This window comes from Eptatretus burgeri, chromosome 8 (assembly GCF_056783735.1).
Source record: "Eptatretus burgeri isolate ZD-2024b chromosome 8, Ebu_testis_v1, whole genome shotgun sequence".
NCBI lineage: Eukaryota > Metazoa > Chordata > Myxini > Myxiniformes > Myxinidae > Eptatretus > Eptatretus burgeri.
Window position 1 is genome coordinate 53,706,213 of NC_140968.1, and position 26,046 is coordinate 53,732,258.

At 41.2% G+C, this 26,046-nt stretch overlaps 1 protein-coding gene and 1 pseudogene across 9 annotated transcripts in view; one reads left to right on the plus strand and one right to left on the minus strand.

Moving 5' to 3' along the window:
* Window positions 1-26,046, minus strand: part of MAP2K4 (mitogen-activated protein kinase kinase 4) — a 57,905-nt gene that overhangs the window by 23,780 nt on the left and 8,079 nt on the right. For 6 of the 9 annotated variants that reach the window (XM_085892048.1, XM_085892044.1, XM_085892047.1 and 3 more), the window contains 5 exons: window positions 19,590-19,695; window positions 9,307-9,484; window positions 8,844-8,960; window positions 1,986-2,105; window positions 128-179 (listed from right to left, as the gene is read on the minus strand). In XM_085892048.1, coding sequence (XP_085748174.1) covers window positions 128-179; window positions 1,986-2,105; window positions 8,844-8,960; window positions 9,307-9,484; window positions 19,590-19,695 — 573 coding nt within the window. The remainder of the gene's footprint in view (window positions 1-127; window positions 180-1,985; window positions 2,106-8,843; window positions 8,961-9,306; window positions 9,485-19,589; window positions 19,696-26,046) is intronic. The other 3 variants (XM_085892045.1, XM_085892052.1, XM_085892050.1) reach the window with 1 other exon arrangement.
* Window positions 10,699-14,217, plus strand: LOC147021760 (uncharacterized; annotated as a pseudogene).

The following is a 26,046-nucleotide window of genomic DNA, read 5'->3' on the forward strand; positions in this document are numbered from 1 at the left end:
AACCATATCAAAGAGAGAGAATACCAAAATAATTCCCACCCAATTCACGGATGGTGTGCGATCGACGGAATGGCATGTAATCATAATTTACTCAAGCTTAACCAAAATACGAATAGAATAAACCAACCTCTGTGAATTATTTTGAGATTCTCCTTCAAATAGTTGAGAGCCTTCACCGTCTGAAAAAAAGAGAAAAGAAAAGAAGTGACAGGTTGTATGATGAAAGATCATACAAAAGGGGGAAACTTGGTATAAAATAAAATTGCACATTTTCAGAGCCAGCCAATGCCTGATGCATCACAGAACAAGGCGGAGCCAAATGGGGGCGAGTGGCCCCTGAACTTTGTTGAAGTCGATCGGTATACAGTATTCAGTGACAGTGTGAATATTGTAGAGTGTTCACCAAATGGCTTCAGCACTGAAGGAAGCACTCCAATGAAACAGTTGATAAGAAACAACTGGCTTGGCAAGCGATTAGTCATCGCTGATCCATCATATTAAACACCTGCTGGAGACGCCGAAATATCAAACTATGTCTGAATTGGACAAATAAACTTTTTTTTTGAGCAGTCGGAACTGCTGATAGGTTCAATTATGTAGCTTAAATTTTGCAATTCGGCTTTGTTTAAGAGATTTGAGGTTACGGCATGTGTGGAAATGAAATAAAGCCGCAAACGCTGGTGTCTCTAGGTGTTTATAAGAATTGCAATATATCCAGCAATTCGTTGGTATGATGCATTCGATGAATGAGAGGAAAATGAAAAAAAAACAAAAAAAAAAACCTTCATTGTGAATAAATCATTGCGGCCTGTTCCAACTTAATATAAGGAAATGTTTATCAGGCTGAACAAAATGGTGAATCAAGACGCCAGCAATGGGAAGTGAGGTGGCTGAGGATGCGTCTGATAAAGGATCTAATTAAATAAGGCAGTTAATTATTTTCAAAAGAGGTTTTTAATAAGCCCAAACACCCAATTTTCACTCATGCACCCCATTGGAGTTCCCTTAGTATGCATGCAAAGTTTCAGGCTGCTAGGTTTCATGGTTTTGGAGTTATGGAGGACACATAACACACACACTGACTGACTGACTTAGACTCACATACGGAAACACTCTGACATTTATTAGTGTCGATGTACTGAGCATAAAGTACTGTGCTGGACATGAGGTAAATTGGCTCCCCAAAGTTCTTTTTTTCATTCTTTTATTTAGGTAATTAATGTATGCCTCATTTACTTTTTATACCACCCAGGGACACCAGAAGATTTTATTTACACCACCTCAGCTGACAGGATGACATTGAGGTACCCACACTCGTCTCGAAGCTGTCTAGGCTGGGTTTCAATCTCGGCCCAGCTATAAAATATCATCCTGGTGTTTCACAGACTGTGAGAATCATCAATTTCTGTCGTCCCTTTGATGGACGTTAAACTGGGCGTCCTGTCTTCCAACATTAGTTGATGGACGTTAAAGATTCCCACGGTGTCCTTCACGAACAGTGGGCGAGCTCTCGCTGGCACCGTGGCCAAATTACAAATTCTTGCCTAAAATACTGCTGGGAAGGCAATGGCAAACCACCCGGTATAACCCTTTTTCAGGAAGCTGCTTCGGCAGCACAGACACTCAGTAATGAGTAGAGTACATCAAATCTCAAATAAAAGTAACCAGGTGAGCTTCAGGACCCATAGTCCTATTTTTTAAGCTCTGACCTTTCAGCTTGACTTGCTGCGGAAACATGATGTTGTCGAGGAGAGACCAAGGGGACACCGCAAGCACTCAATAAAGCACAAAGAAAATGCCAACTCAATGTTGTACTTTGTGAAATTCACACTAACATGGTGCAGCCAGATTATTGACAATTACAGCCTGGCATAACGCTCATGTTAAACCAAATATAACATGATTTTAAAAATAACTGAAACAATTGCAAACACAATTTGTAGCATTTAACTCGGGGACAGTGACCAAAAAGTTAATGTACTTACCGCTAAAGTAATCTTGCCCAAAATATCTTCAGGAATAACATTTTCCAATGTACTGTAAACAAACTTGTAAAACTTGTCAAAAGATGTTGCCATGAGCTCCATACAGATCCAACAATCTCCCTGAAAAAACAAAGTATTTCGTTCACTTAAATTTCCAACATTTGCTTTGCCTGACCCTGGTAAAATAAGCTCAGGAAATCAACTAAATCATCCATCGGTCATGCAGGATAACAATATTACAGGATAACAATATTAAATCAACATAAAGACTCCTATTGTTGCTTGTGCCAATATGAGTGCCATTTTCACAGTGCGTATACATATACAAGTTCTGTCTAAGCCAGGTAAAGCAGAGGTTGCTGTGTCTGTTGTGGTTATTTAACGCACACATCAACAACAACAAAAATTCCCCCTTGAAAGTTTTTCAAAAAAGCCATATTGGGAGGGGTACGAAAATACTCCTTATGAAAATGCAGCGCTTCCAAAGAAAATCCCCCAATCCAAACGGAAAAATAAAAATAAAATCAAACAGGGCCTATGGTGATGAAAGACGTTAAATGTGAGACATTAAATGTCTTCATCACACACGAAAGTTCACTAACCAGTGTAGTAGGTTTCATAGGCTGTATCATATTTGAACTAGAGGGGGAGCACTCGGTAGAGTGCAAAACCACCGCCGCCAATACTGCTGGGTCACTTAAGTGAACCCGATATCCTATTCATTGTAGGTCAAAACGGATCAGACTCTACTGAAACACGATTGAATAAACGAAACTAGATTGACGTGCATGTAGAAATGCCCAAAAAAAATAAAATCGAAATTTTTTTTGAAAAAAAAGTTGCAAAATTTGTTTTTTTTTTCTCTAACAAATTTATTTTTTGGGGTTGGAAATCACTTAAAACATGTAGAAATGCAAAAACAAAAATTCAAATACTTTTTCAAAATGGCCACCATAGCGGCCATATTGGACTTTGGACCAAGTCCAAAATCTAATGGCATGATCCTTGGACCATACCTAATCCCCCCACAAAGTTTCGTCGAAATCCGTCCAGGAGTTTTTCCGTAATACTGTTCACAAACAAACAAACAAACAAAGTCATAGACTGGTACTTACGAAATCGTCAACTTGACCTCTGACCTTGTCTAATAAAAGCTGTCTCCAGCGAAGGTAGCAACGCAAACCAGAAGTTTCTACGATGATTCTGTACCAAACCATCAAAAATCGTAACGTCGACCGAAGCAAAAATCTCCATTTCTCCACGCAATTATTTTATATTATTTTATCAAAGTCACAAAACCGTAATATTCGGCCATCCACCAACAATCTTTACATAATCCGACGGCTCAGCGAGTCAGGCATGCGACGATAACCTTTATTGGGATAAAAAATGACTTTTAAACACCATCTTTATCGAAAACAACGTCAGCGCGCACACGGAAAACCTTTATGTGACTCAACGACGCGTCTCCTCGAGCGCACTGCATCATGTGACGACCCCTGACGCGTCGAGTGAAATATTTTTTATACAATCTTAAAACGTCTCCAAAACATCCGATTTTACCAGAATTTCGACAACTGAGTTTTAAGCATCCTCAGCGATCGCAAAAACCGAAGACAAAATTAAAATCGAAGTTAAAACGAACTCTTAACGTCGAGCGAAGCAAAAATACTCCATTTCTCCACATGAATTTAGGGAATTATGTTTGACCTCACTGTGACCTTGACCTTTGACCGATTTTTACCAAAATCTAATCAGCGCAAGCCATCACCCTCCTGAATCACGTGGTGTAATTTGACATTGGTAGCTTCTTCCGTTCTCGAGTTATCGTGCCTACAAACAAACAAACAAGCAGTCATAGACTGGTACTTAAGAAATCATCAACTTGACCTCTGACTTTGTCTAATAAAAGCTGTCTCTGGAGAAGGTAGCGACGCAAACCAGAAGTTTCTTCCATGATTCTGTACCAAACCATCAAAAATTTAATTTTTGACCTCACTGTGACCTTGACCTTTGACCGATTTTGACCAAAATCTAATCAGCACTAGCCATCACCCTCCTGAATCACGTGGTGTAATTTGACATTGGTAGCTTCTTCCGTTCTCGAGTTATCGTGCCTACAAACAAACAAACAAACAAACAGAAACGGAAGTCATCAATATACTTACGAAATCTTTAGATTTCGTAAGTAACAAGCAGTCATAGACTGGTTCTTACGAAATCGTCAACTTGACCTCTGACCTTGTCTAATAAAAGCTGTCTCTAGAGAAGGTAGCGACGCAAACCAGAAGTTTCTACGATGATTCTGTACCAAACTATCAAAAATCGTAACGTCGACCGAAGCAAAAATCTCCATTTCTCCACGCAATTATTTTATATTATTTTATCAAAGTCACAAAACCGAATATTCGGCCATCCACCAACAATCTTTACATCATCCGACGGCTCAGCGAGTCAGGCATGCTACGATAACCTTTATTGGGATAAAAAATGACTTTTAAACACCATCTTTATCGAAAACAGCGTCAGCGCGCACATGGAAAACCTTAACGTGACTCAAGGACGCGTCTGCTCGAGCGCACTGCATCATGTGACAACCCGTGACGCGTCGAGTGAAATATTTTTTGTACAATCTTAAAACGTCTCCAAAACATCCGATTTTTACCAGAATTTCGACAACCAAGTTTTAAGCGTCCTAAGCGATCGCAAAAACCGAAGACAAAATTAAAATCGAAGTTAAAACTAACTTGCAACGTCGAGCGAAGCAAAAATACTCCATTTCTCTACGTGAATTTACGGAATTATGTTTGACCTCAATGTGACCTTGACCTTTGACCGATTTTGACCAAAATCAAATCAGCGCTAGCCATCACCCTCCTGAATCACGTGGTGTAATTTGACATTGATAGCTTCTTCCGTTCTCGAGTTGTCGTGCCTACAAACAAACAAACAAACAAACAGAAACGGAAGGCATCAATATACTTACGAAATCTTTAGATTTTCACCCCTTTCTGTTTTCACCCCTTTCTGTTTGTTACTTACGAAATCTTTAGATTTCGTAAGTAACAAACAGAAAGGGGTGAAAACAGTAACCTCCGATCTTCGATGGCGGAGGTTAACTGGAAGGGCACTCGGTCGAGCGCATACCTACACCACGTAATACTTGTTCCACGAGAACATATCAGGCCCAATACATGTTTGAAATATCATGCTATACAGCACTATATCGTTTTTATTCCTATCTCTCAATGGTGAAGAATCACTTTAAAAATTATATAATTCTCGTATCCAGATCCGGATTCGGATCTTCACCAAAATCTCATCAATTCGTCCTGGCGACACACCGAACCTGTCCCCCCAAGTTTCATCTGAATCCATCCACAACTTTTTGAGATATCATGCTATATATCGTTTTTGGCTCTGTCTCTCAATGGAGAAGAATCACTTTAAAATTCTAGTAGTCGGATCCGGGTCTGGATCTTCACCAAAATCTAATCAGTTTGTTCTTGTGACACACCGAACCTGTCCACAAAATTTCATCGGGATCCGTCCACAACTTTTTGAGATACTCTGGACACAGACAGACAAAGGGGTGAAAACAAAACCTCCTTCACCTCCGGTGGCGGAGGTAAAAATGCTGATACGTAATTTGTCAATGAATGATTCCTCACAAGAGACAGGAATCAAGAAATTGACAAAAACATGCATGTGCACACATACACACGTCTTTTCATTTCAGATTGTCTGGAGCTTCTTTCCTTTCTTTTATTTTCATTTATTGTTCAGCCTTTACTGAACAATAAGCAATTCTCTCGGTTTTTTATGAATTATTATCTTGCCAAAACGAAGTTTTGCAAGATATGCTAGTCAGCTTGATGTTTTTTTTTTTTGTTTGTTTTTTTTGTTTGTCTGCAATCACGTATAAAAAATTCTGCAGAGCACAGTTATCATCAGAAATTTTTGTAACTTCGCATATCAGAGGCCTATAGAGGTCCCTTTCAGCGCATAAAAATTTGAAGGTCAAGGTCAAAGGTCAAGGTCACTGTCGCAAATCAGGGGAGTCGACGAAACCCTTATTTTTTGAGTAATTTTGATCGGATCGTCTTCAAACTTCATGGAAATATAGTTCATGGTCTGGCGCTCAGCTGATTAATTTTTGGTCGCGATTGGCCTTGACCTTCATGGTTAGCGCCTGAGGTCAAACATATTTGACCCCAAGGTCAAATTTTGAAGTTTTAGGAACCATATCGTGAAGTACCTCAAATTGAACACCTCAATGAGTGCTTTCTAGATACGTCAAGCTTGAGACATTATGACGTCATTTGGTGACGTTATGAGGCAAAAGCATATTTTTCATGGTTACTCTGTAGAACGATTCTCATGGGAATCTCTCGTTGGCAGATATTCCTCAAGGAGTCGCTCCTGGTGGATAGCAGCTCTGTTCACCTCAGTGTGACCTTAAAGAAGTCACACGTGGTCACCTTTTGGCAAGATACGGGTCACCCTGCGGGTGACATTGTTTTTATTTTTTTGTTTGTTTGTTTGTTTGTCTGTAATCACGTATAAAAAATTCTGCAGAGCACAGTTATCATTGGAAATTTTTGTAACTTCGCATATCAGAGGCCTATAGAGGTCCCTTTCAGCGCATAAAATTTTGAAGGTCAAGGTCAAAGGTCAAGGTCACTTTGTCGCAAATCAGGGGAGTCGACGAAACCCTTATTTTTTGAGTAATTTTGATCGGATCGTCTTTAAACTTCATGGGAATATAGTTCATGGTCTGGCGCTCAGCTGATTAATTTTTGGTGGCGATTGGCCTTGACCTTCATATGTTTTTTTTTGGTCTGTAATCACGTATAAATCACTCTGCAGAGCACAGTTATCATTGGAAATTTTTGTAACTTTACATATCAGAGGCCTGTAGAGGTCCCTTTCAGCGCATAAAATTTTGAAGGTCAAGGTCAAAGGTCAAGGTCACTTTGTCGCAAATCAGGGGAGTCGATGAAACCCTTATTTTTTGAGTAATTTTGATCGGATCGTCTTCAAACTTCATGGGAATATAGTTCATGGTCTGGCGCTCAGCTGATTAATTTTGGTGGCGATTGGCCTTGACCTTCATGGTTAGCGCCTCAGGTCAAACATATTTGACCCCAATGTCAAATTTTCAAGTTTTAGGAACCATATCGTGTAGTACCTCAAATTGAACACCTCGATAAATGCTTTCTAGATATGTCAAGCATGAGACATTATGATGTCATTTGGTGACGTTATGAGGCAAAAGCATATTTTTCATGGTTACTCTGTAGAACGATTCTCATCGGAATCTCTCGTTGGCAGATATTCCTCAAGGAGTCGCTCCTGGTGGATAGCAGCTCTGTTCACCTCAGTGTGACCTTAAAGAAGTCACGTGGTCACCTTTTGGCAAGATACGGGTCACCCTGCGGGTGACATTGGTTTATTTATTTTTTTAACTTCGTTTATTGTGAGCTTTTTTTCCTGAGTTATTATTTTTGGAATTTTATTCCCTGCCCTCCAACAGTGTTTTTTTTTTTTACTGTTGTTGTTTTGTAATTTAGTTCAAAACGTTTTATTTATTTTTTTTGTTTGTTTGTAACCCGTGCACGTGAAGCAAGAAGCAGGGTTAAACAATTGGTTCACGTCTGTTCGTCCGTCCGTCCGGCTTATCAGTCTATGATCGTGGAACAACTTATTTAAATTGAATAAACCTTCAGTTTTGCAGCACTTCAACTTAAATAAAAGTTCAATGGGGTGGTGTACAGGGGTGGTGTTCAGGACTGCTTCTTCAGCATTAAACTTCTATAGTGCTAAAAACGAATGTTAAAAATCATTGTTTAATTTAAATGAAGTACTGTCTCTACTCGAAGACTGCGTAGGGTATTGTGTTCTATGAACTCTAGTTTCAGAAGTCATGGTAACGAAATCTTGCACAAAATTCCCTTTTCTCATTAATTTAATTGTTCATCAAGCAAAAACGTCATTCATCCAATAAGAATGGCTACCATTTTCCTAAAAAACGTGAACAATAGACGAATGGAAAGCTACCACCAAGCAGCGCTTTCACTGTTGTACCAAACTATATGGTAGATGGGGGAAACTATAATGAATGCATGACATCTTACCTCATTTAGAGGTGCAAAATAAACAATCAAAATATTCACCGTGACGAGATTTTGACTCAAAACAAAGCCCCTACGTTCATGAGCCATGTTCCGGACAAAATTATTCTTTATTAAAATGAAAACAGGATAGGCTAGAGGTACACACAGCCTCTGAGCTGTCTTGCCTCGGTTCGACTCTCAACCCAGTTATAAACTGCCATCCTGGTGTTTCAAATACAGGGAAAGGTCATTTTTAGTCAGCGAGCTGGCGAAGGCAGCCTGGTCAAATCCCAAGTTGTTGCCCTGACTACCACTGGGAAGGCAATAAGCCACCAGCATGCAACAGTTAGAGCTCTGCGAATGACTGAATAAGAAAGGACAAGTTTTTCATTTTAAAAAATAATAAAAACATTCCAAAGTAAATTCATATCAAAAATAACACCAAAATTAGCAATCCACTCAGGCAGAGGAAGCTGTTTTGTACAAATGGTAAATATGGTGAAAGACTACCCAAGAATACCAGCACAGAGCAGCAGGCTTAATAATTGATTTGCGTACACAGACACAACATAGGTTGGAATCACATATTCCCCAATACTTTTAGCTAAATACAAACTGCTACACGAGGTCACTGCCACAATTTCAAAAAGGCATTTACGCTTTCTGGAAACAGCAGCACAAACAAATACCACCATTGAATTCCTTTATCCCCAGGATACGCAAATATAGCAACATCGCCTACCTCTCGGAAAAGAGCTCCGTAGAATTGGACAATGTAGGGGCAGTCACTGCTCATCACCACATCCAAATCCATCAGGAGCTGCTTCTGCTCCTTCTCGTCTACTGTAGATCGAATTCGCTGCAACAAGCACATTGAGGTTATGGTGGTGTGCACGATGAATTATTACTTCTACTACCAAGACAAACGGAGAAGAATACAACTGCATATTTTCACTCTGATGTGTGCATGTGGAAATGAAGTCGCGAAATAAATTGTTTGGAAACGACCTCTGATGAATTACATTTTGATCGGGCATGTGAGGTTATGACTACATGAATGATTGGTGAAGGTGAGCCGAAGATGGGTTTGTGCCAGGACGTCATGCTTCAGCAAGCACCCAAAGATTAAATCAATACAACATTCTCAGCACAAATGAAAATGTGGCGACTGTATGTCAAGTAGACGTTGGAGGAACAATCCTGACCTTGACTGCCATGATGTGTTCGCTTTGGTTGTGCTGCATTTTGCTGACCGAACCATATGCGCCACGTCCTATCTCCCCCAGGTCTCTGAGGTCATCAGCAGTGAAGTCGTACTGCTTCTCGGGCGTGATCTTTAGTTTACCCGCCGACTCGATGCTGTGAGTACGCAGTCGCTCGCTGCTGAAAAAAGGGGTTGGTTTAGAAGTGGCCAAGCAAGTGAAGGTCAAAGCACAACAGCAAAAGGATGCAGCAAGAAATGATGAAAACAAAAATATAACGTGAAATAGTTTCTCGAAAAAAAAAGCAAATTCACCATGTACAATATTCACAATATGAAATACAGGACTGCCATGCAAAGGAAAACGACCGACAATTGGCCAAATTCAAAACTGTATGCTGGAAATAAAATCCCATGCTGTTTAACAGCTACCCAACTTTCTAACAATACAATAGCGGGAAGAGGAGAGCAATAACTAAGTGGTGATTAAACAAATTAAAAACCATGCGAGGGGAAAAAAAAAAACAACCTACGCCAATGGGTGTAGCCCAGTCTAGACAGGCTGACACAGGGGTGCGACAGCCTCGTCCTCTGGTGTACACCGGAAGCATCAGCTTTATCTCTCCATCTCTTGTTAACATTCAAACAGCACAATGGTGGGAAGAAGAGATGTCTCCAGGCTAAAGATTTAACAACTCGTGTCATGATAAACAAATTGGTGCCAAAAACAAACAAGCAAACAAAAAGCACTAAACATGACACAGCAGTAAAAGAAAAAAAAATACTGGGCACAAAATGGGGCTACATTTGATGAGGGCATAAGTCCAATATACAACTTTTACAAGACAAACACAGGACATTAACATAGAACTTAACTATTGCTGTAAGCCTGGCACGGGTAAATAGGCCGTAACCTATTGGTCTGGGAGCGTTCATAGCGTGCTATAGATTCGGGAAATAGACTTTGAAGATTGTGAAACATAGTGTGTTTAAAAAGTCCACACCTCCTTTCAAATTTTTCACCTGTTGTTGCCTTGTAGCCTGTAATTAAATTGCATTAAATCAGACTTTGGGTGTATGCTTCGGGTCATTGTCCTGCTGAAAGGTGAACTTCCGTCCCAATTTCAGCTTTCTTGCAGAGGGCAGCGGGTTTTCCTCTAGAATTTTTCTGTATTTTTCTCCATCCATCTTGGAAGTATTATGATGGCGATCTGCTGACAAAGTGCTCCAGTCCCTGCTGATGAGAAACATCCCCATAACATGATGCTGCCACCACCATGCTTCACAGTAGGGATGGTGTTCTTTGGGTGATTTGCTGTGTTGGGTTTGCACCAAGCATAACGTTTTGCATTTAGGCCAAAAAGCTCCATCTTGGTTTCGTCAGACCACAAAACTTTTTGCCATGTGACTTCAGAATCTCCGGAGTGGTTTTTTGCATGCCTAAAATGGGACTCAAGGTCAGCTTTTTGTGAGTAATGGCTTCTTTCTTACCACCCTGCCATACAGGCCAGACTTGTGGAGTGCTTGGGATGTTATTGTCACATGCACACAGTGACCAGTCTTTCTGTAAAGGCAAGTAGCTCTTTCAAAGTTGCCATTGGCATCTTGGTAGCCTCTCTGATCAGTCTCTTCCTTGCTTGGTCATCCAGTTTGGAGAGGCAGGGTATTGGTGGTACCAAAATACCTTCCACTTCTTAATGATTGTCTTGACTGTGCTCCAAGGGATATTCAAGGCCATTGAAATATTTTTATACCCATTGCCTGATCTGTGCCTTTCCACATCTTTATCCCAGAGGTCTTTTGAAAGCTCCTTGGTACTCATGGTTGTGTCTTTCCTGTGAAATGCACTACCCAGCAGAGGAAACATACAGGAACAGCTGATTTTATTCTGAAATAATCAGAATCACTACAATTTAACACAGGTGGAGGCCAATTAACTTGGTGTGTGATTTTGAAGGTGATTGGTTACACCTGAGCTAATTTACAATTTATATTATAAGAGGGGTGGACATTATCCAGCCAAGATATTCTAGTTTGGTAATTTTTATCAATTTTCTGAAATTTGTAGAATATATTTTTCATTTGGAAGTTCTGGGTAACAATGTGTAAATAAAAGGTGTAAAAAGTTTGATTTAATGTATTTTAATTGCAGGCTATAAGGCAGCAAAAGATGAAAATTTGGAAAGCATGTGTATGTACACCTTTTACAGGCACTGGAGATCAGCTCTCGATGTGCCTAAATCGCAACTCAGGAAGATATCCACAGGCCCAGCATGCAGAACTGCTTGAATTTGCCGCAGAACACGGCGCGGTGTACCGCTTTTGCATTTTTAAAAAAGACATTTCCACAATTCATCCACGCTAGTGTATGTTGTAATGTAGCAATTCATACAATGGTCAACTTTTCATAAAGAATCTGGAAACTTGTGTTTTTTCACTTCCTAAGATCACATAGGACTACAAATCAGCTGTTTCCAATTTTTCCAAACATTGCTAATGACAAAAATCCAAGATGGCGGCCAGCGAGTAACGAAAAATCGATAAAAATTTTGATGACAAATTTCGTTTCGTATTTTCAGACACAGTGTATGCAGAAGAAGATCTATAATAGACATCATAATCATAATCCCTAACACTCATCATAATCATAATCCCTAACACTCATCAATATTACCACTGATATCTTTGCCTGATCCTACATATTTAGACAATATACGTGTAGTGTCTTTTACATAAAAATTATCAATTATGTGTTTTTTCTCTATTTGCAGATAATCATGGCACAGAGCGAAGAACCCCCGGAGAAAAGGGCGCGCACAGAAATAAACTATAAACTATGCATAAAGTGTCAGAGCTCCAAACAAGAGCAATTGAAAGAACCACCACAATCTGAGGAACATTCAACGTACGACATATTCTTGACAGCGGTTCGTTTGAGAGCGAGTTTTGGGAACAGCGAGTTCATTACACTCAGTGAAAAAAAATAATAATAATAATAATAATAATAATAATAATAATAATAATAATAATAATAATCGGGGACATGACTACAGGTGATTTAAGTGACAAGCATGTTGTGTGGCACAGAACATGCTACGTGGCAAGCACCAATAAAGAACATATAAAACGTGATGAAAAGCGATATCAACGAGCCTGTGCAACATCCGATGTTAGTCTTCTTCAACGAACCATAGGGAGACCAGCTACCTCATCGCACCATGGAGAACCCGAAGAAGTCAGTATCAGTAAGGCACACTCGTTCAAAATCCATGAACTATGATAAAAGTAAGTGCTTTTTCTGCCAAGGCAAAGTACAAGATGTTTTGCACGAATGCCGGTCAGGAAATATTGGAACTCTGACACATGATATAGTGCAACACTCGAACAACCCAAAGTCGAAAGTGAACTATGCTAATGTCATATCTGACAATGATGCACTGTCACAGGACATTGTGTATCACAAACGGTGCATAACTGAACAGTGGCAACTTCTGAAGCGTGAGCTTGAGTGTGCTGGAGACAGTCTACCCTCCTCAAATACCCCTACCAGTGGCAATACCGATGAGTGTGAAACAACTGTTCACTATATAGCAGCCGAAATAGAGTTCTTTGCTGAAATACAGGAGTGTATTGAACAAGGTGAAATCATACCCATCGATGAAGCAGAAAAAGACTATGTATCGAAGATGAAACAACACAATATTGAATCTTGGTCAAGATTTTCAAATGCCCAAACAGCACGGAGATGGTTGCGACAGAAAATCGAGAAGAATGTCAAACTCGTTCAGTTCACATTATTGCCAAATAAGCCTACGCTGATACATTCCAAAGCGAAACAAAACACAGCAGTCGGAGAAGCAGTACACAGACCTGACCCACATGATAACATAAAGAAGATCTTCGAAGCTTCCATGGTGCTATGTAAATCGATTGAGCAGGTCAAAAAGGACCCATGGGTTTTCAATGGAACGCTGGAAAACTCAGCAGAAGATGTAGTTCCACATGAACTACATAGCATGATTCTATGGATCTTGATGGGCATGTACACAGTAAAAACTGAAGCCCGAACACATGATTTGAATCAGTCAGCAACGGTCATCTCTCAGCAAATACTGCAAGCACATAGAGCTCTGCTAGTGTGAAGTAAGTGCTTTTTACATAAAAGTAAGTGCTTACACAGAGCTCTGCAAGTGTGAAGGAGCTGAGGACACATGCAACAATGTCGCAATTGATGAGAATTCAAGCGATGACGAGGAAAATGAGGACTTGGATGACTAAATAATGATATATGCCTAAGCATCTTTGTGTTTTGTATTTGCACATCCATTCAAATTGTATATTCTCAGTACTACAGAATGTCCTTTTTGTGCATATTTGGCTGTCATCTTTTAGGGGGGTTCATAAATAATGCCTAACTGGGTTAAATTTAGCTGAACAGATATTTTTTTTAATCTCTGAATGTGCTATAATGGGTAAAATATGGCGATTTCTCAAATTTTGGTGACTGCTTATGAATAAAAAAATTGGAAACAGCTGTTTTTGTGTTCACTGTAAACATAGGAAGTGAAAAATTACAAGTTTCCAGATTCTATATGAAAAGTTGACCAAATTACACAATGACATACACTACGCTGACAGCCAATCAGAAAAAGGCGACGTTTCAGTTTCGCTTTTCCATTAGCCTTCTCATGTTTCTCCCAAATTTTTGCCCACATGTAATGAATTTTACCACAATATGCACTGTATAATACACATGGAAGATAATAAAAGGGACAAATTGAAAGCATTTGATCAGAAGTCATGGGATCAGGTGCGAGAATTTGCCAAGAAATGGTCTCTTGGATGTCGAAGGTCGAGAAGAAATCATTGTTACCAAATCAGCAGAGCTGAGAAAAGGTGAGTTCTACCTACCTACTGCTAGGGTATAGGAGGGTAGGAAGGACTGTCCATGTCTATTTCATAGATAGATCTCTGGCCAATTGGACATGGGTGGAAGAAGGGGTCATGGTGGTTTTGATCAAAAAAAAAAATTGAGCAATTGCTTCTGAAATTCAGGCAGTGTTCTAACTGTCGTTCCTCAAAGACATCAGAAAATATGAGTGCATTTAAAGCATCTATCAATATATTTGTTTCAGTTCCTATTCCGGGTACTGCCAGGAGTGGCTACCATTTGAGGTGTAATGCTGGGTTTACAGACAACCAGCGTGTCAATCGTGCACAAAAGCGTTCTTTGTGGCAAGCAGAACTTACAGCAGCTTAATGTGAAGAGAGACCTGTTCATGGACAACTATTTCCAGCAAAACGCTTATGCTCCGACACAACAGCAGCCACTGTTAAGACCAGACCTGCAAATATACTACCACCTCTTTGCAAAATTTAGAGAGATGGCTGAAGGTTCTGAGGAAATGGCATCGGGATAAGTTGGCAGGAGCAGATACATTGATGGTAGTGAAGAAAATTAGTATTAGTAATTCCATACCTAATTATGTCCCACATATTTGCTTGTTGTGATTTTGAGTTTAACCATCTTTCATTGTTTTCTGAGCATGACTTATTGGAGTACACTGTATTCCACATTTTCAGGATTGTTACGCCGAGCTGTTATGCAGCATCCAGGTGGTCGAGATGAAAAGATACTGTGCAAAATCAGATAAAGACTGCATTACCCTGGAAGTGAGGCATCGTCATACTTGTTACCATCAATATACACGTTTCCTGAGAGAGACCTCCACTGAGGAGTAAGTATTGTGATCTTACTAAGCTCCATCCATCAGTTCCATATCCACTCTAACAATGATATAAATAACTGGAATGATCGAGCCATTCGAGTATCCTGTGTCGGAGTGGCGACCCGTCTAGGAGTGTTCCCAATAGCCCAGGAGACTATTGGGAACAATGTTTAGGCTGCAGCAACGCTCTGTACCGAGTATGGTCCCAATGGATGGATGGATCTAACACACCAGAATCAGAGTACTGAACTGAATAGGAAGAATTTTAGTTTATTGACCTCATTAACCAAATGTGTTCCAATCAGTATAGAATTTTGCTTAAGTCTGGAACTTCATCTTCTTCCAGGACAAACACAAAGAACAGTGAAAGAAATTCCACTTGTAAACTTTGCCACCAGGAGGAGCCAGACATCAATATTGTTCGGTATCGAAGCTTTCGTCTTGGGCCCCAACGGCGATGACCACAGTCTGCCTCCAATGAAAGATGCCTCATTTCAATGCTCTCTCTAGGAAATCTACCACTCTGCCAAGCATTGCCACTTATTATTTTGTCATGAATATCCCACCCCCCCCTGAAAGCCGTGGCTGGACGATGCGAGATGGTACGTTATCAGTTGTTTGGATGCTCAAAGATCCGTCTCCGGAGAAGAGAGTGAAATTCATTGACTGTCTGTCATTGTTCGCGAAGCAACCGTGACAGTAAGAGATGTTCCTGACTGACCAACGGCCTCTGAACTTTGTGCGTGTAATGATACCGATCCGGAATCACGGCAGTATTGTCAATTTTTTTTCCAACTCAGGAAGAACTCAAGGGGGAGGGGGGGGGTGTGAAAATCATGATGATGGGAGCGACAGCGACGAGGACAATGATACTGTTGATGATGTATCCATGCGATGTCTCAACAGATCTAGTTTCTTGTTGCTTTAAAATCACAAGACAAATCAAAATATCCTGGTCCTTAATTTTAGGTATTTTCAAAATATTTCAAATATCCAATGCCTCAATTTAACTCCAATTTGTTTCTAAATTTATCTCAGACAGAAATGCCAATTCTAATTAATTTTAATAAAAGTGTATGGATTTCCTTCTTATTTTTGAAAATCTTGGATATTTTGATGAGTCTTACACGTTAACTGGTGTGCTGTATCAGTTACTCTATCAAAGAGTCCTTTCGATGGATATGAGAATGAAAAGTACTGTAATCATTGATATTTTTCCCACTTTTGCGTGTACCGTATTCTACTTTTCTATTGCACAAGCTCCAGCTTCTCGAAACGTCTTAAGACTGATCTCAAGACTCCATCTCAAGATGTCCATTTATTTTTCTCATACTGATGATCAGTCAGCCCCTGATCCTTATATCAGTTTTAGGCCTACATGTACAGTAGCTGATGGGGCCAGAACGTTCGTTGGCATCATTAAACACATTTTCTCAGAATTTTCCTTTGTCTGTCCGCATGGAATAGGAACACGACAGGACACAACACTTGGGCCCCAAGGAATCATTGAACTGAGGTTTAACTGTATCTGCCGAAGTCTGTTATTTTTGGAGGCATACGCCAGCGGCCACTGTACGCATTTACCACCTGCAATATCTCCTTCTGATGAAGAAATTTAGCCACCTCCTCCCGCTTCAAACCTTCCCCCACACCTTTCTCCCTCAATTCTCCCCCATACCCTTCAAATCTCGCCCCTCACTCCCCCTTCTCAAAGCTGCCCCCCCCCCTCAGCCACTTTCTTCCATCTCATTCCTCCACCTCATCCAATCTCCCACTACCTTTTGCCCCCTCTCTTATTACTCTTCACTGCTACTCATCTCTTCACAACCGAGCCCCTTGTACTATTCCCCATCCGACTCTCTCCCCGAGCTCTTCTACAATCTCCGACACACTGTCTACAACTCTCACCGTGTCTGTGTCTGTGTCTGTGTCTGTGTCTGTGTCTGTCTCGTCTGTCTCTTGCTCCTGCACCAAATGCCTCCTCCCCTCCCTCCTCCTTCACAGTGTGGACCTCAAACATCCGGGGACTTCGCCCTAACCTGACTGATCTGTCCAGACAGGTTGCCACTGAAAAACCAGACATAATCTGCTTAACAGAAACTTTCCTCTTTCAAGACATCTCTGACTCATTTGTATCTCTCCCCAGTTACTCCCTCCTCTGGTATGATGGACCTGAGCCTCATCCTGGCGGCACAGTTGCTCTCTTCATCAAAGACTCTCTTCCTCACTCTCCATGCACTTCCCTCACTCCTCCACACCCTCAGCAATAGCTCTGGCTATGGCTTCCCCTCCACTCCCACCTCTTGTTTATATGTGCGTTATACTATCCACCAAACAGTGATGACTCCATTTACATCTCGTTCGCCGAACACATGGACCAACTTCTATCCTCTCATCCAAACTCTCTCTTCCTCATATGCGGTGACTTGCATTGCCATCATGTCAGTTGGCTGGGTGTGGGTACCTCTCTCACCTGCCATGGCACTTCAGCAAAGGATTTCTGCAACTCATTGGGACTGACACAATCTGTCAACTTCCTGACCCGGATCTTAGCCAATGGTACTCCATCTCTTCTGGATTTGATTTTGACCAATTTCCCAGAAAATGTCTGCTGTTCTTCTTCTACTCCAATTAGTTCAACTGAACATATGCTTGTTAAAGTGGTCATCTCTATGGTTGTTATAAGAGAACCACCTTAGCACCGACGAGTCTGGCATTTCACTCAGGCAACTTGCAGGGTCTTCAAGCAGCCATCAAGCTTCTAGACTGGTCTCCCATTTCTACTCTCACCGACATCAACTCATCATGGAAATTTATTTGAAGAAATTTGCTCTCTCTCATGCACAAATTTATCCCATCTCGTCTTCAGTTGTCATACCCTTCCTCCCACCTCATGGAAGGCAAATCCAACTGAGGGTAATCTCAGTTCCTTCCACAAAACTTGGAACAAGTGTTTGTCTTCCCTCAGGAGAGCCAGGAAACAAGATCTTTCTCATCTCAAGTCTGAACTCTCAAACCTGTATCCCTCCTCCGGATCCTGGTGGTGTCTGGTTAAGTCTGTTTCTGGTGTATGTTCCTCCTCCATCCCTTCCCTTACCTCAAATGGATGTACAGCTGATACTGCACGTGAAAAGGCTGAATGCCTAAACTCCGTGTTTGCTTCTAAATCTTGTGTCCCAAACCCATCGCTTTCTGCACCTACCTCACCCAATCGCACCCAGCTCTTCCTGGAGTCTGTGTCCTTTTCTCCTGACAAGGTGGAGAGCTTGCTGTCAAGCCTCAACTCAGATTCTGCAACCGGTCCAGACGGCATCAGCCCACGTGTCCTAAAAACCTGCTCTGCTGCTCTTGCTCACCCTCTCATTTACTCAAGGTCATCTGCCATCTGCTTGGAAATCAGCAAACATTACCACTCTGCACAAAAAAGGTGCAAAAACAGATCCCTGCAACTACAGCCTAATCAGCCTGCTCCCAATCATCAACAAGGTTATGGAATCCATTATCGCTTCAGACATCAAATTCTTCCTCTTCTCCAATGGCTTGATTTCCAATCATCGCTAACTAACCCTAACCCTGATAAGCATAAACAATGCAATCCCTGCCAATTGCAAACCAGCCAAACAAGACCCAAGCAGCTTGGTAGGGATAAAGAGCAAGGTTTAACTGGAAAGGGGGTGGGTTGTCTTCATTAAAAAGGGAGATATGCGGGTTAACACAGACTTTCGGGACAGCTGGGGCTCTAAATGGTCGACAGGATGACCTCACACGCTTGACTACAAGGCACTGCCAGGGATGAACATTACGTTTTCATTTTCACTTTGCCCAGTCGAGTGCAAGGAAAATTCACTTGCCCAAATAAGATTTTTTTTTTTCGTTTGCCAACCTTAAAAAAGCATTTTATAGATTTAATTTGTATAAGTGGTCCAGAGATTACTAAATATATCATATCAGCATTTTTGCAGAAATTTACAAAACACTTTTTCAATTCAATCTTACAAACAACTGAAATTCTTTCAGACAAAGTAAGCAAGCAGACTCTTATTTTGCACAAAATTATTCCAAATGATGGAAAATTGAATAACATTGATATGCAATGATTTGCAAATAAGTCCAGATACAAGTAGGTGTTCCTGATTTCCATCTGTCAAAGTCCTTACTCAGCAAAGACTTAATCCTGCGGTGGAATGCGAGTCACTGTCTGTCTTTCCAGCCATCTCGTCAAACAATACATCTTCTCTTCCCCTGGCTTGCAGTCGTACTTCAATCAAGGAAATTCCTTCAGTCAAAAATCGCTTAAATTCTTTGAGATTGTTCCTTTTCATAATTTAGCTTCTGACGATGACCTTTCTAATGATCAGTGACTAATAGACAGCACAGGTATTGAGCCACTGAGCTTTTTGCAGCCAAGCAGTGTTCTATTTTTCACAAACCTTAGTCTGGCCATAAAACTACTTTCTCAATGCTGGGAAGATATATTAACCGGAAAGACACGAGGTGAGAAACATTAAAAAAAAAAACATAATTTATAAGAGTGAAAAGCAATCAAAGTTGTGCTCACATGTGGGGATTATGAGGCACTGCAATTCCAGAGGGGTTCAGCATTATCTTTGGTGCGATTTTAAAAGATGAACTTGCAAAATTCAGCTTCAGAGCCTTGCGCTTCGCTGCAACAAAAACACGGAATATTGCTTGCATTTCAATCATACTAAAACACAATTTGGTGTCATGTTGACCGTGATACATTCGGTCGTTACTTATCCAATCTCAACCGATGGGTCACACGACGGAGATTATAGAGAGTTCATTCCCCCGCCCCCTCCCCGAAGGGAGTTTTCCGCCTTGGGCGAAATCCGTGTCAAGGTGTTTGAATACCTTATCATGGTGCTTCACGGGGCACACTTACCGCAAATTAAAATTATTAAAACCACAAGCTATTCAGTCAATTCCATCCAACAAATGATTATCTTTTGAAACAGTCACTACTGTTGTTTAACATTAGACTGAACTAGAAGGGCACTCTTCAACGTCGACAGATATACCTCTGTCCACATTATTACATCATTACACATACTCGTACCAATTTTGGTTGAAATCCCTGAACCCAGAATCAAATATTAAATAATGCTGGCTGCCAGACCATGTGTCCGATCAGGTTGAAATTTAAACCATATATTCCCCATGACTATACATCATAATTGTGAAGTTTCTTGTCGATTGATGAAGCAGATCAAGAGAAAAAATTTTTTACTTAAGATTTTCGTTCAATAAAATATTGCTGCCAGACAATGTTACCTATTAATTATTCATGAACACCCTGGTATCCCAAAGGCTTAGGGAATACGTGGGTGAAGTTTCATCTTGATCTGTCAAGCCGTTCTGGAGTAGGGGATTTTTAAAGGTTTCTTTGAAAGAAAAAAACAACATCACAGCTGCCAAACCATGTGACCTGTGACATCAGAGTTGGAGAACTTTTTGTTCCTCATGGATAGGCGATCATACCTCTAAAGTTTCGCCACGATCTGTTCAGCCGTTTCGGAGAAGATTTTTGAAGGTTTTTATGTGGAAAAAAAAGGCTGATGAACCATGTGACCGATGAAGTCATCAATCCCACCCCCCCCCTAAAAAAACAACAATTTAGCCCTAGATGAGCCTCAAAATTTTTCATACTGATCGGTTAAAACGTTCGACATACGCAATTATGACGTCATAACGAAGCCGATGACATCATCAAAAAAAATCATTTGTTTTATATGGAGAGTACTTTACATGTACCAAGTTTCAATTTTCCCAAGGAGCGGTTTCGTTTTTCCCAACATGGCTGCCACACCACATGACCTATGATATAATTATCATTGAAACATTCTACATGAGTAGTTGCACCGATGGTGAAAATTTTGTGTTGATGGGATAAACGGTTGCAGAGAAAACCGAGAAAATTAGTATGGACATACATACGACCCGAAAACATCATGCCTCCGGCGACTTCGTCAGCAGAGGCATAAAAAGATTTGGAGGAAACCCGATATCTTTGAGGCATTCTATGCTTATCATGTCCCCAACAGACCAACTCCTATAAGGAGCGAATGTTTCTCGTATGAACAAATAGTCAGAATACATCCCACAGTAATAAAACTTCCTCAGGAGTCATCTTACCATAAAATACATATTACAGTACAGTAAACCCTCTAACACCATGCGTTCTAATATCGCGGGGTTTTACCAATCACGGGTAACCTATTGTGTTCCAATTTAGTTATCGCGGTATGTCATTTTGGCCAATCAGAGTTTTTGAGCTAAGATGAGTTATTGTTTGCATCCACGTGTACAATTACCTCCCATTACGAGCCTATTGTTGTTTCTCGTGCACCGTTAATTGAAGTAATCACACCAGCATACAGGAATGAAGCCAAGTTTAATAATGAATCGTCATTGAATAGGAAATAACATTTGGAGATCCTGTAATAATAGATCTGCAAGATCTATTCGCGACGCAACAATTAATAATGGCGCACAGACGTAAAACTATGGACAAAATGAATCGTGCCAAATGGCAGAGAAAGGTTATGACATTATGCGGAAAAAAATTCGTGTTGTTCAATACGATGGCAAAAAGTGAAAGTGCGGCATCTGTGGGCCACCATTACCGGATCGATGAATCGACTGCATGTAAACTTGAGTCAAATAGCCGTGCCAGCAAAGCACAAACGTCTCATTTCAGTCCTGTGATCCTCATATTGAAAGGATGGGAAAAGTGCTTAAAGAATGGATGGAGGACCAAACAGAAAAAAATGCCTTTGAGTGGACCAGTGCACAGGAGAAACCACTGCAGATTTACCAAGGTTGTAATTCAACGTTGGCTCATGGAACAAATCGAGGCGAAGGGGTTTATGCCGGAGCAAGCTTTTAACGCTGAAGCGACGGGTTTATTTTGGAAGAGGATGCCATCTCGTACCTTCCCTCTCCAAGCAGGGAAGATCTGCTTTGGATCAAGGTGGCTAAGGATCGTTTTACCCTTCTTCCATGTGGCAATGCAGCAGGCAACTTTGTCGTGCTCCCGATGATCCAATTTTTTATTGTCGTGCTCCCGATGCATTCGTTGGGCAATTGTCGTGCTCCTGATGATCCGTGCTCCCGATGATCCATCGCAAGTTATACATCCATATCTTTACAATTGCTACCCACCCCCTCCCATCCCCCCTCCCCCATAGTAGCATCATCTCCGAGATAAGTGTTGTGTTTTCTATTTACGGCAGAGAACAGTATGTAATATGTTTACCCTCACCCACTTTGCTGTATTGTAATAAATTTAAAAGGCAAAACTCTTGCGATTTTGCTTCAGTTCCACCATATTTATTTTATTTACATGTTTATCTGAATCCCCCTCTTCCCATTGGCCCTTGATTTCGCCCATCGCAGCATTTTCCAGGAACCTAACCCCCGTGGTATTTGAGCATTTATTGAACTGCATTCATCGTTTCAAAACATGTGCTTGATCGTCCTGAATTTGTGAAGACAAAATCCAATGTTTCAAGGACAGCGTGCAGGCATTCCCATCAGAGCATTTTCCTCACCAACAGGCCCTCCCACCCTCCAGGTGGGAGTACCCTTCTCAGCCAACCTAAGGTGGGCAATGTGCTGCGGCGAGTATGATAGACGCCACACCGTAATCTCCAATGTTGTATTCATCGCTGTCGAAGATGGAAGAATCAAGAAGAATATGATGAGTTATGAGGTGAGGAAAGCGTGCGATAAAGATGCAGCACCACCTCGACCTAGAGGGACGTTACTTGCTGACAAAAAAGGATGGCACCATAATCAATATATTAATCACCAATATTGTAATCCCCACTGTGGAAGATGGAAGAATCAAGAAGACTACAATGAGTCATCAGGTGAGGAAACACGAGGTGATGAAGACAGCACACCACCTGGATGGACCTTTACTTGCTGAAACGGATAGACGTGACAACAATAGACACGAAGAACAATGCTGAGAAAAACGGTCACACCCAATTGGTCAGTGCCGTGACCAATCAACGAGTAAATAAAGGTGACATAGCAACAGCCACACAACTTCGATTTATCATGGTAAGATAAGATAAGATGGTTGGTACGAGGACACCAGGCTCAGATCTCTTAAATTGTGTCGATTTGTATAAACTGCATACATAATTTGTTCTAAGAGCTTTACACAGTAAAGGCAAAATCTTTTTTGAGGCTTCTTTTCAAAAGCGGGAGTTGGGAGACTCATGATGCTGTGATGGCAAGGTCCCTCCAAGTATATTGCTTTTAAGACAAATTAGTAGAACTCTATGAGATGGAAAAATCAAAGATAATGCTTCATCATGTTTAACTATCCTCAGGAACTGCCCCAGGAGATGGTTTGGGGAATTAACTAGAGGCTGAAAGACATTGGAGCAGCACAGCAAGTAAATGCTGCTCATGTAACGATATCACAACCAATAAGCCACACGGTCGAAGTATTAAACTGACCAGACTTAATACAATTTGTCATCTCAGACGACATCTGGAAAAAACCTGGCTTATATAATCATGGTGTCTAACAATGATTACTCGTCTACTCCATAAAAGAGAAAACAAAATATCACAGATTAAAACCCTTTGCACTTGTTGCTTCCGGAAATATCCTTCCAATTTCAGATGACAAAGGCCATTGTACGGCCTTTAATGCTTTTGCAGTTTCATGAATTGCAGCCTGAACTGCAGCTTACTCCATCCTGAAGTGGGGGCAATAACAGAGATCCAATTCTCTAAATAAATAAATTAATAAATAGACTAAGGTCATCACACATTCGACATATTCCTCCCCAAGGTGAAGAGTCGTATAATCTTGCTGGTGTTCATCGACAAACAAATTCCACCTGGGACAAGTAGCTGTGACTCACTTTCACTGCAAAACCTGGTCAAAGTTGAACCCCAGGAAAACAAGGTCAGCAGGATAGGAAACAAGATCCCTGACAAATCCAGGCAGCAGGGAAGAGTGGGGAACTCGTACAAATACAAGAAACATCCATACCCACACCACCTTAAACGTAATCAACAACCTGGGCCCAAACAGTATCCTGGCCACGAAACCACCACCCATCGATAACACAGCGAAATTACTCCCCGGGTCTGACTGTTCACCTTTCACGCCTCTGCTATGAACACCACACACAGCTTTACAGTACAACATAGATTCGACAACACCACCAACGACACATGCAACCTCTGCCAGGCTGCCCTACACACAATAACAAACATTATGGTAGCCTCTGTGGCCCTGGCTCCATGAAGGCAGAGCACATCATATATGTGAGGGGTCTTTGGGTCGTTCCCAGGAGATATATCGGCTATCTCCGTGCCACAGGCTTGTTCGAGCAGAACTAACTGAGGATAATCAACAACAAGATCTCTGAAGGCACCATCAAGCTCCACAACAAAATTAACAAGCTCCACAACAAAATTAACAAACATCATCTACAAAAAGGAGTACATGACAACGAAGAATAAAAGGTAAAGCATCTTGTAGGTTGCACAATGCCATATTAACATGATCGCAGTTTCACATATGGCAAACACACGTTCATAACATAATCATCCATTTGAAATGAAGTATTCGATCAAAGTGGTTGTAAGTTGATAGGATGGCCGAGAGGTATGCACACTCGCCTCGAAGCTGTCTATCCTGGGTTTGAATACTGAGTGAGCCATTAACTGTTATCCCGGTGTTTCACACGCAGGGTGATTCATCAATGTACAGTGGGGAGAACAAGTATTTGATACACTGCCGATTTTGCAGGTTTTCCCACTTACAAAGCACGTAGAGGTCTGAAATTTTTTTATCATAGGTACACTTCAACTGTGAAAGACGGAATCTAAAACTAAAATCCTGAAAATCACATTGTCTGATTTTTAAATAATTAATTTGTATTTTATTGCATGAAATAAGTATTTGTAACATCAGAAAAACAGAACTTAATATTTGGTACAGAAACCTTTGTTTGCAATTCCAGAGATCAAACGTTTCCTGTAGTTCTTAATCAGGTTTGCACAGACTGCAGCAGAGATTTTGGCCCACTCCTCCATACAGATCTTCTCCAGATCCTTCAGGTTTCGGGGCTGTCGCTGGGCAACACAGACTTTCAGCTCCCTCCAAAGATTTTCTATTGGGTTCAGGTCTGGAGACTGGCTAGGGCACTCCAAGACCTTGAGATGCTTCTTACGGAGCCACTCCTTAGTTGCCCTGGCTGTGTGTTTCGGGTCGTTGTCATGGTGGAAGACCCAGCCACGCCCCATCTTCAATGCTCTTTTTGAGCGAAGGAGGTTGTTGGCCAAGATCTCGCGATACATGGCCCCATCCATCCTCCCCTCAATACGGTGCAGTCGTCCTGTCCCCTTTGCAGAAAAGCATCTCCAAAGAATGATGTTTCCACCTCCATGCTTCACGGTTGGGATGGTGTTCTTGGGGTTGTACTCATTCTTCTTCTTCCTCCAAACACGGCGAGTGTAGTTTAAACCAAAAAGCTCTATTTTGGTCTCATCAGACCACATGACCTTCTGCAATTCCTCCTCTGGATCATCCAGATGGTCATTGGCAAACTTCAGACAGGCTGGACATGCGATGGCTTGAGCAGAGTGAACTTGCGTGCGCTGCAGGATTTTAATGCATGACGGCGAAGTGTGTTACTTATGGTTTTCTTTGATACTGTGGTCCCAGCTCTTTTCATGTCATTGACCAGGTCCTGCCATGTAGTTCTGGGCTGATCCCTCACCTTTCTCATGATCACTGAGGCTCCACGAGGTGAGATCTTTCATGGAGCCCCAGACTGAGGGAGATTGACTGTTATCTTGAACTTCTTCCATTTTCTAATAATTGCGCCAACAGTTGTTGCCTTCTCACGAAGCTGCTTGCCTATTGTCCTGTAGCCCATCCCAGCCTTGTGCAAGTCTACAATTTTGTCCCTGATGTCCTTAGACAGCTCTCTGGTGTTGCCCATTGTAGAGAGGTTGGA